Genomic DNA, 11242 nt, shown 5'->3' on the forward strand with positions numbered 1-11242 from the left:
GAATAGTCAATGAAATGAAAAAAGTATTGATGTTTGCGCAAAGAAGGAAATGAAACCGATACCACCGGGTCATGCGCTGCCCTTGATAGAACATAATGTCATGACGATTTGTTTTCATCTCCAACATTACTGATGATTTCAAAACAGAGCTGTATGCTACCAGTGATTCAGACTTATGAAATCTAAAGCAGATAAAGATTAAATCTAAAGCACAGACATTAGAGATGGTGATCAGACGGAGCACACAGTGTGGAGCTGGACAGACTCTGCATCACTTTCAGGTGAATGACTTAAGACTGAGGCATACTTGCTGCATACTGTGGAAAAACTCACAAACCATACATGAACAAAATAAGCAGCAGTTTATTGTGATTCACTGACAGACACTGAATATATTTGAGCTAAAATGCAACTATTGTATAGCAGGTTGTGAATATTTATAGATTCTCAACTGAATCTCAGTTTATACAAAAATCTGCATATGCGTGCCATTTCATGAGGAAGAGGGGACATTACATTTGCGATCATGGTATAACATATAGGAAAAATCATGTGATGACTGACGGGCCACTTCTACCTGTTCTGTTATGGAGCTGGGATATTTTCAGAGAGATAGTTGCCAGGGGTCCCAGCATCACCTGTCCCAAACACAGAACAAAGAGTTACAAACCTGCTTTTGAAGACAGATTTTTTTTTTTTTTTTTTTTTTTTTTTTTTTTTTTTTACCAAAAACGTGAAAATATCTCAACTTAATTCCATTCCAAAATGTGTGACATGTTTTCTTTTTAATAGTCATAGATGATGCAAATCATTCATGAACCAGTTTGAGCCTCATGTATGAGATCATCCCTGTTTCATCTTGTTCACACACAAATTGCAATGGAGCATCTACAGTAAGTGAAACTGTTGATGAAGTAATCAAACTAAATTCATCATACTTCAAGTTTTTCAATATTCAAATATATGTGTGTGCATTCTAAGATATTGTACATAAGCTCCTTCATTCAAGACTTTGGCTCCGAGTTAGAAACCTTGCCTGTGTGTCTTGGAAAATGTGCTCTTTCTCATAGCTGTCTATGTAAATTCGAACCGTTGCGCCGCCACTTCCTGTCCCACTGAGCCTGTAGATGATGCGAGAGCCATCAGAGAAGATTATCCGCAGGCCCTGCAGCAAAAACAACATGCACAGTGTTAAAAGTTCTCAGGGGGGCAATTCATGGTCCACACATGCAGCTCAGGCACAAGCAGAGAACTGAGCAACACCAGCTCGGTGAGGGTGTCAAATGCTGAGAGACCCCAAGATATATCCCTGGTAATGTATCCAAGCATATCAGAAAATGTGTGAATAACAAGTTTATGATATTAACAGTTCTCTCCTCCATCTAGTCAGTTCAAGGTTTGTCTGCCCTGTACCTGGTTCCTTGAGATGGTACTGTGTATTGGGTCTGTGTACTCAAAGTTGTCTGCTTTTTCCACTTGGTAGATTTTGTCTCCCACAGCAAACCTCTGTCCCACGAAGGACTTGTCCACCATCAAGATCTCCAAGTCTTCCATCATCTCACAGGCTACATCTAGGTCTACATCCTCATAGTCATATCTGGATCAAGCAACAATAACAGTGACAACAAACGACAGAATTTGTGCTGTATGGATACATTTTGTAACAAGATAAGGCTGAGAGCGGCCTCATCTTATTACTGCACAGCAAATGTTTCAGTATTAAATTTAGATTTTTCACTGGCTGCTATTTGAAGTTGACAGCTGTTGGCTGGAAAGTTGTTTGACCATTCATATTGCTGATGTGGTTGTAGCCTGGCTGTTCAAAACTATCACAAGGGGTGTAGTGACTGTGACGCAGGTGGATGCATAGAGGAACTGGCATAGTTTTATATGATTTGATTAATTTTGCTACATCCAAAAAAAAAAATTTGCTACATCCAAAAACAAACAAACAAAAAAAAAAAAAAACAAAGGGTACCTGCATCTAAGCTCTTTGCTTACTAATAGATTATATTTGTTGAAAATCAACAATGTGCAGGGTGCTGTGGACATTTTGGGTGAATAAAAGGACATTTTTTCACTCTTTAGCGTAGTGATAGCACCAAAATTTCCATTTCTTTACATCTTACTGCTAAGAGCGTTTGTATATACAAGACTAGAGACACAATTTGTAACATCACAGTCCCTGATTTATCTCCCTTGCATGGATATTTATTTGTTTTGCCAATTTACAGTTTCATTCATAACACAGGGCAATGCTTTGAAGATATGCAATGGAATATATTTTCCACTAGGTGTCAGCCAAGTCCACACTGAGGGTTACTGGTCCTGCTGGGACTGTAGATTGTCCTGCCTCTGTATCTAGCCACAGCTTACCTGGTGAAGTAGTTTCTCCCGTATTTTAGCCAGTGGTCCTTTACAATATCCTCCACACTTTGCCTCCTGGTAGCCAGGATGGACAGCCATGCCAGCACAGCCCAAATCCCATCCTTCTCGCGAATATGATCTCCACCTACCATGGCAAGAGATGGATAATTTGAAATGAGGGTTGCAGTGCACTGCACAAAAATATAAAGCCGCAACTATATGCTGTGGTTATTTTGCCCACCATAAGGGTTCAGGTCAGGAGGTGTCATTTTGTTTTCTATTATAAACCGTGACCTTGTGAAGCCCTTTGAGACTGTAAACAGTGATTAAGGGCTATAAATAAACTTAAACTTAAACTTGAACTTGAACGTCAGTTTGTTGGCCTGAAATTCCCAGGATTACTTCTGAGTTTAATGGAAGGAATATTTCCAGACTATAGGTTTCTACCAGTTAAAAGGAAATTTCTGCCATCTGCACCGCTCGCTGAAGAGATACCTGTACCAAAGCTTTCCTCTCCACACAAAGACAGGCGGCCTGCGTCCATTAGGTTTCCAAAGTACTTCCACCCAGTGGGAGTTTCATATAGCTCTATTTTTGTTGCTTTGGCTACTCTGCAAGAAATACAAGGACAGTAAGAGTATGAAACGGTGTACTTGTGCAGTTGCATCTGGTGTATATATCTAAAGCTTTGGTGTGATTGGCATGATTAAATGTTATTCACAACATCTGTAAAGTACTGTAGATTTGACCTAGCCCTAGTTGGTGAGTAAAGAACTACTTTGTCACAGTTAATATGTGAATGTCAGGCCGAGGCCTTACTTGTCTAAGGCTGCGCTGGTGGGCATGCTGCGGGCGAAGCCTCTCACCCCCGTTTGCTGGAAGTAAGGGATGCAGAAGATGTTATCAGCGATCACAGCCACCGAGTCAGATGGGGTGACGAAGAAGCCGTGCTTACCCAGGATCATGTTACGATCCTGGAGAACCAGACAAGACAGACAGGGGTTAGAGCAAAGAAAGGCCCCAGGTCAGGAGTGGTTCATATCTTTGGAGCCTTGAATGTGAAGAATCCATTCATGGTAGCTGATGCATTTACACACCCCATCACCATCAAATGCTGCACCAAAATCATACTGTCCATCCCGCATGGCATCAACCAGATCTGCAGCGTAGGTGAGGTTCGGGTCTGGGTGTTGACCTCCAAAGTCCTCCATGGGGACACAGCTGATAGCAGAATTAGCAGGGGAGCCCAGCTCCTCACAGAATATCCTCCTCACATATGGACCTACCACTGGGCAGCAGACGGAGGTGACAGAGAGAGGGATGAATAAAGACTGAGAAAGGCCTGACTACAGGATTAGTCATGGACTTGTGCAAATCAGACTGGTGGTTCTAAGAAATAACTTTATTAGCATTAAGAAAAACCTCTGAAAGAGCTCTGCTGCTATACATAATATTGTGTTCCAATCCTTTAAAAAAAATTGAAACTGGAAAATTATAGTTGTGCCTAAGGCCATAATTGAGTGGCTGCAATAGAGAGAAAGGCAAGGGTCACTGCGGTAGATGGGTGACAGCGGTGTGTGGTATCTTGTTAAAATACGAACCCTATCAGTATCAGTGCATGTCATGACTTGCCTTCCTGTTAGAGGAGCTTATTGTGTGTCTGTGTGTATTGATGGCTGTGTGTGTGTGTGTGTGTGTGTGTGTGTGTGTGTGTGTGTGTGTGTGTGTGTGTGTGTGTATGTATGTGTGTGTGTTTGTGTGTTCCACCTCTGGTTTCAGTGTTATCACTCAGGGATTCTTTAAATGGCTTTGGGATCAGTTTCAGTTTAGTAACCTAATCATTCTGAAGTAAACAGTTTCTACAACCGCATGTCACCTCTCCCCAAGTCCTAGATCATATAACACTTTCAAGGATACAGCACTTTTGAAGACTTCGTTGGATTTCTGTATCAGTTGGACATATTGTGCTAATCTTTATCATTGTTATGAATGTGGCAAATGGAGTCAAATGGGTCAACTCAATACTGAAAAGCACTTTTTGTCCATAGAGTAATTGTTTAATACTCAGACTAAGAGTCTTGATATTGAGAGGCCAAACAAATTCTCACACACTGAGCAGAGGCTGATGTACCTTGTCTTTCACTGTTGAGTTACCAGAGGCTTCATGCAAACAAGTGACAAACAGGATGCTCATGAAGATGTTTGGTTCTGAAAACATCTATAATTCACAAATAGTTAAAATCATTTTAACTCTGAGCCTCATTTCTGTTTCAGTTTCAATATTATTTAATAGATTATCTTTTGGGTATTTTGGCTTTTATTAGAAAGAAAGCAAAAAGAGACAGGAAGGATCGTTCATGTGTAAAATCAGCCCCCTGATGCTTTCCAGATGCTATAGATCATATCTATTTAAGCCAACAGAGTAAAAGTTCTTTTAATACAAAAATAGCATCTGCACATTTTTTTCCCCCATTTTTTTTTATATACAGCAAAACAGAGAATATCCCTGAGAGATGAGATGCTCTTGGCCAATGAAGACAGCCTGACTGATTGGTTAAAGAAAGGAGCAGTTTTCTCTCACCTCCATGCATGCCATCTAGTCTTATTTTGATGTGATTCTCTCCAGACAGCAACTCCTTCAGTGCAGCAAAGTCAAAGATGTTCCTCAGCAGATTGGCGTAAGATTCCACTGAGTCCACAATCTCCACTGGGAATAACCAAAAAATGACACACACACACACACACACACACACAGTCGTGCTTCCATCACTTCAGAGGACATTACATTGACTTACATTCATCTCCTGGAGATTTATCCTAACCACTACCTGCCTAACCCTAACCCTAACCCTAACCTTAACGCAACCCTAAAGTTATCTTAGCTTTAAATCAAGTCTTCACCCTAAAATTAATGATTTTCACTTATGGGGACTTGCTTTTTGTCCCCATGCATCATTGCCCCATGCCCCATTGAACCTGTGCATCATCATCAGAAGTTTCCCAGTTCGATCCCTGACTCTTCTGGAGACCAAGTTAAAGCTTCACTGAGCAAGACATCGAACCCCTACCTGCTCCTGATGTGCAAGGTCACACTCTGGATGGCATCCTCTGTCTTTAGTGTGTGAATTGGTAAATGTGAGACATACATTGTGAAGCACCTTGAGAGGCTGGTAGACCAGAAAAATGCTATGTAAATGCAGTCCCATTTACATTTTATGCTTATGCTTGACATCAAAAGCATGCAAAAATGTATCATTATGTTTCACAGGCATTCGGTACATACAGGCTTGCCGGCTTTGATAACATTAGACTGCAATTCTCTATTTGTGTTTTCTTTGTGTTATATATTTTCGGGATGGATTGATCTATCTGTTTGTTTAGTCTGTCATTCATTCTCTCCTGCTTTTAAGCTATGATTGACAGGTTTATGCCGCATTTCACCTGTGAAGGGTTTGAACTTGTTCTCCAAATCAAACATCTGCTTTCCCAGGGATGCCAGGTTCACCCGGAGTGCAGGGCAGATGGCAAACTCCTCAATGGTTCTGCTGATCTGAAAAATCTTGTTTGTGACAGCCTCCTGGGCTGGTCCTGGACACAGAATCACACAGTACAGGGAACACCTTGGCATTATATTCATATATTGTACCAAAGAATTATCGCAATACATGCTATATAAACTATACATACAGTACAGGCCAAAAGTTTGGACACACCTTCTCATTCAATGCGTTTTCTTTATTTTCATGACTATTTACATTGTAGATTCTCACTGAAGGAATCAAAACTATGAATGAACACATGTGGAGTTATGTACTTAACAAAAAAGGTGAAATAACTGAAAACATGTTTTATATTCTAGTTTCTTCAAAATAGCCACCCTTTGCTCTGATTACTGCTTTGCACACTCTTGGCATTCTCTCGATGAGCTTCAAGAGGTAGTCACCTGAAATGGTTTTCACTTCACAGGTGTGCCTTATCAGGGTAGATTAGTGAAATTTCTTGCTTTATCAATGGGGTTGGGACCATCAGTTGTGTTGTGCAGAAGTCAGGTTACTACACAGCCGACAGCCCTATTGGACAACTGTTAAAATTCATATTATGGCAAGAACCAATCAGCTAACTAAAGAAAAACGAGTGGCCATCATTACTTTAAGAAATGAAGGTCAGTCAGTCCGGAAAATTGCAAAAACTTTAAATGTGTCCCCAAGTGGAGTCGCAAAAACCATCAAGCGCTACAACGAAACTGGCACACATAAGGACCGACCCAGGAAAGGAAGACCAAGAGTCACCTCTGCTTCTGAGGACAAGTTCATCCGAGTCACCAGCCTCAGAAATCGCAAGTTAACAGCAGCTCAGATCAGAGACCAGATAAATGCCACACAGAGTTCTAGCAGCAGACCCATCTCTAGAACAACTGTTAAGAGGAGACTGCGCCAATCAGGCCTTCATGGTCAAATAGCTGCTAGGAAACCACTGCTAAGGAGAGGCAACAAGCAGAAGAGATTTGTTTGGGCCAAGAAACACAAAGAATGGACATTAGACCAGTGGAAATCTGTGCTTTGGTCTGATGAGTCCAAATTTGAGATCTTTGGTTCCAACCGCCGTGTCTTTGTGAGGCGCAGAAAAGGTGAACGGATGGATTCCACATGCCTGGTTCCCACTGTGAAGCATGGAGGAGGAGGTGTGATGGTGTGGGGGTGTTTTGCTGGTGACACTGTTGGGGATTTATTCAAAATTGAAGGCACACTGAACCAGCATGACTACCACAGCATCCTGCAGCGACATGCCATCCCATCCGGTTTGCGTTTAGTTGGACCATCATTTATTTTTCAACAGGACAATGACCCCAAACACACCTCCAGGCTGTGTAAGGGCTATTTGACCAGGAAGGAGAGTGGTGGAGTGCTGCAGCAGATGACCTGGCCTCCACAGTCACCGGACCTGAACTCAATCGAGATGGTTTGAGATGAGATGGACCGCAGAGTGAAGGCAAAGGGGCCAACAAGTGCTAAACACCTCTGGGAACTCCTTCAAGACTGTTGGAAAACCATTTCAGGTGACTACCTCTTGAAGCTCATCGAGAGAATGCCAAGAGTGTGCAAAGCAGTAATCAGAGCAAAGGGTGGCTATTTTGAAGAAACTAGAATATAAAACATGTTTTCAGTTATTTCACCTTTTTTTGTGAAGTACATAACTCCACATGTGTTCATTCATAGTTGATTCCTTCAGGGAGAATCTACAATGTAAATAGTCATGAAAATAAAGAAAACGCATTGAATGAGAAGGTGTGTCCAAACTTTTGGCCTGGACTGTATGTCACACTATCATAAACTACTAATAATATTCAGTGTTGTTTAGGGACACGTATCATTAACACTACTCTGATCTCTTTAATGTACATTGGAAATCCATCGCAGATTTTATGTGCAGACAAGTTTCAAATTTTATCTGTGCCACATATCCGGACTAAGCCCTATGCAGCATGCCACGCCTTGTGAAATGTCCATCCGACTTCTGTCATAACACTATTTTGCACTTGGCAGACACCCCTGCTTGCTTCCTCATCTCCGGTTACCATACCTCCATTTGCAGTATTGAACTTAATGCCAAAGTCCCCATCAGGTCCACCAGGGTTATGGCTTGCTGTGAGAATAATGCCGCCAATGGCTTTGTATTTCCGGATTACACAGGAAACCGCTGGCGTGGACATGATCCCATGCTGTCCAATGATCAGACGGCCCACCTAGGGAAGTGTCACACAGGTGTGTGTGAGTGGGTGGGCATGTGAGTGTGTCTCAATATATCCAAGTGGGGGTAGGGGAGATAATTCAACAGAATATCAGGTTTTGTGTGCAGTGTTTCATCTACACACCAGCACAACGACTAGAATTTCATTTAATGGGCTGCAGCTGAAGCACATCAAGTGCAGGTGCCATCATGTGTAACTTATTTTAAATCCCTCTAAGTATACCCTCCATCTGTGAAAGCATCAGAAGCTCTCTAATTTAAGCCCAGGGACCTCAGAGAACACATTAGTGCTGCTGGCAGGGGGTCGATAACAAAACAGGTTTCATACATTTCTATTTCTAGACAGGTTGTCCAATCAGTGCAGAGCTGCCCACAGCAGCGGCTCCCTGCCCTCATAGCTCATGACTCCTAAAAACAAAGGAAGCATTCCTCTTTTCACTTCTTAGCAAGACACTGTAGTACTGCCTTGTGTTGACTCTTTTTCAGTTCTTTGCATTGTCTTGTTCATTTGCAGTCATTTCTTTAATTTGCTTGTTATTTACAGATTCTGGTCTTTTGCACTGTTGCTAATTTATTTTGCAATTGACAAAGGGCAGCAACAAAGTCTTAAACTGCAGTTGCACCTACATGCCTACATGCATCCTCACAACACATGAACCCACCTATAGAATGATTAACGGTGAAATCAAGCAATTAAAAATTTTCACGCCTGTTACCTAGACAATTAATGGCGGAAGACCACAGCTAGCAAATATTCATTATTTCACAGGGAAAGTATTTCATCAAGAACATTATTAACATGATGATGACATAATACCATTATATGTACATAGAAATGTAGTTATACAACCCTGAATAATAAATGATGCCATAAACTGTGAACACATGATCTGTATTAGATGCACATTGTTTTCCTTTAAAATATGACCAGGGTTCAAAATCTACACCTTGACTTGTAATTAGTTAGACATGTGGTCACTGGTTCGATGACAACACATGGGAAATACCTAACAGATGACAGCAGCAGATGACACTGACACACATCCAGTGATCACACATGATAACACTTAGACACACTTGCATGCATGCGCATGGGCCCAGACATACACATACACACACACACACACACACGCACATCAACTCACCGGCATGCACACACAAACTCACACAAGGCAAGCAAATGCACACACACGCTGACACTGACCCCATTGGCGGCTGCCATCTGCACAATGACCTCAATAGCTGTTTGGTTGAAGAAGCGTCCATCTCCCCCCACCACCATGGTTGACCCTTGACGGTCACGCAGGTCAATGGAGGAAAATATGCTCTGGATGAAGTTGTGTAAGTAGTGTCTCCTGGACTGGAATACATAGACCTTCTTCCTCAGGCCGCTGGAGCCTGGTCTCTGGTCAGGGTAGGGGGCTGTAGGGACAGTCAGCACCTGCAGAGGACAGTTGTCCATTGTATCCAATGGAGGATCCGACCCAGAACAACAAATACTAAGAGCAGAGAGCAGGGGAACCCACTGTTTGGTGGAAAATCCCCTGTCAGTTGACAGAGGGAATAGTGCATAGGAAGAGAATGGGAGGGAAAAGTCTTAGCTCCTCCCATTATTTCACACAGGCTGGAAGTACAAGGGTAGTTCTGAGGCCCAAAATAACTTTCCAAACTAATGGGTGTGCAGAGGCAGGGGGAGTAACTGAAGACGCTCCTTCACACATGTGCAGGGAGATCACTGTCAAGGCTGCAGGCCCAATGTGTGTGTATGTGTGTCTATGTATGTGTGTGTGTGTGTGTGTGTGTGTGTGTGTGTGTGTGTGTCTGGATGAAAGTATTGAAGTGTTACGGGGCAATCCATCTGTGTATGGCTGCAGCTGTGCTAGGGGTAATGATATGAAAAGAGAATGACAGCAGCTCTCATCTGAGATGCTGTTGCATATTTGCATGCATTATTTAGGGTAAGATATCACTATTTTGTTTACTCTTTCTTAAAGGTTAAGATGAGAATAGCAAGTGAGGGGAGTAATCAGGGACTATATGGGCAAGGACGGTTGATAAAATATATGTAATCCATTCAATGTACTTTAGTATAGAGGTTGGTAAAATTCTGTTTACTCTCTTTGATATTGGGAAATCAAATCACCATCAATACCATCATTAAATGAGCATGGAAAGGGGACGTCTGTGTGAGACAGAACAGTGCTGCCCTCTAGAGTTTATTAAGAGGTATTGCTTCTTAGAATATAGTATAATAGGGTGAGTTTGACATAACCATTGTGAAACCTTTTAAAAAATAATCATACTTCTACCCATAGTTACGTTAACACCCAGTGAATCACAGAGGGAGCTTTGGCATGTCCTAAAAAAACAGGTACACACATTCATTCATTAACTAGACCTTGGAATCAAAACAAGGTTGTTTCTTTGATGTTCTAGGTCAAGGATAACCTTGCTCAAATGTCATTACTCCCGGCCAAATCATGGAGAGGCCATCCTGTGGTCAACACTCAAATTTGAGAATGAGGCAATACCCAATAATAGAAATCAAGAGACCACAGAGTCAGTTTGGTTCAGTAAGGAGCATTTGGTGTATATTTAAGAAAAAAGCTTTACCTGACATTTAGACACACAGAGAAAAGGACAATTTCAAGGCAACCTTTGAGACTTGGACACCAAAATGCATACATTAAGTCACCATTATAGTTTGTTTTATATTTGATTTTAAGTTATATAAAAATACTAAATGTATCATAAATACAGTATGTACAGTACTGATGCATGTACACTGAAAGTCAATGTGACTCAAAGAAAACTGCTTATGGGTGGCTGTATGCATTCACCTCTCCCTCAGTGAAAATACACTGTATACCATAATGTGCGGATCTTAATAATCATCTTAAACTCTAACTATGTTTCAGTACATTTCTCTTTCAGATTTCATAATTTAGGATGATTTTTGATGCTCTTATTATATAAGTGCCTTTGATGAGGACAAACTCTACTTTGCTTCATAGCTAGCTCTTTGTTTAGGACACAATACCACTCAGAAATATACTGCTGAGTCAGAATCCTATATAATGCAGTTTAATCTTAGGCCTGCTTAGACTTCACAACCCCAGAAAACATC

General features: G+C 41.5%; 1 protein-coding gene across 1 annotated transcript; it reads right to left on the reverse strand.

The window, feature by feature from the left end:
• Positions 1-364: 364 nt before the first annotated feature.
• On the reverse strand, positions 365-9577 carry LOC115375195 (phosphoglucomutase-1-like). The gene is made up of 11 exons (XM_030074574.1): positions 9320-9577; positions 7948-8110; positions 5809-5955; positions 4949-5074; positions 3465-3655; positions 3187-3341; positions 2863-2978; positions 2377-2512; positions 1414-1597; positions 1037-1165; positions 365-638 (listed from the first exon to the last, which is right to left on the reverse strand). Exons 1-11 carry the CDS (start codon positions 9575-9577, stop codon positions 549-551), a joined length of 1695 nt encoding a protein of 564 aa, XP_029930434.1. The 3' UTR covers positions 365-548.
• Positions 9578-11242: the final 1665 nt, after the last annotated feature.

This window comes from Myripristis murdjan, chromosome 17, assembly GCF_902150065.1.
Source record: "Myripristis murdjan chromosome 17, fMyrMur1.1, whole genome shotgun sequence".
Classification (NCBI taxonomy): domain Eukaryota; kingdom Metazoa; phylum Chordata; class Actinopteri; order Holocentriformes; family Holocentridae; genus Myripristis; species Myripristis murdjan.

Excerpts from the sequence above, each read along its gene's own strand:
- LOC115375195 (XM_030074574.1), bottom strand. The coding sequence starts at position 9,577 with ATGGACAACTGTCCTCTGCAGGTGCTGACTGTCCCTACAGCCCCCTAC. Across the intron at positions 2,979-3,186 it reads ACCAGCGCAGCCTTAGACAA|AGTAGCCAAAGCAACAAAAA; the intron begins GTAAGGCCTCGG and ends TATTTCTTGCAG. Across the intron at positions 1,166-1,413 it reads GTACCATCTCAAGGAACCAG|GGCCTGCGGATAATCTTCTC; the intron begins GTACAGGGCAGA and ends TTTTTGCTGCAG.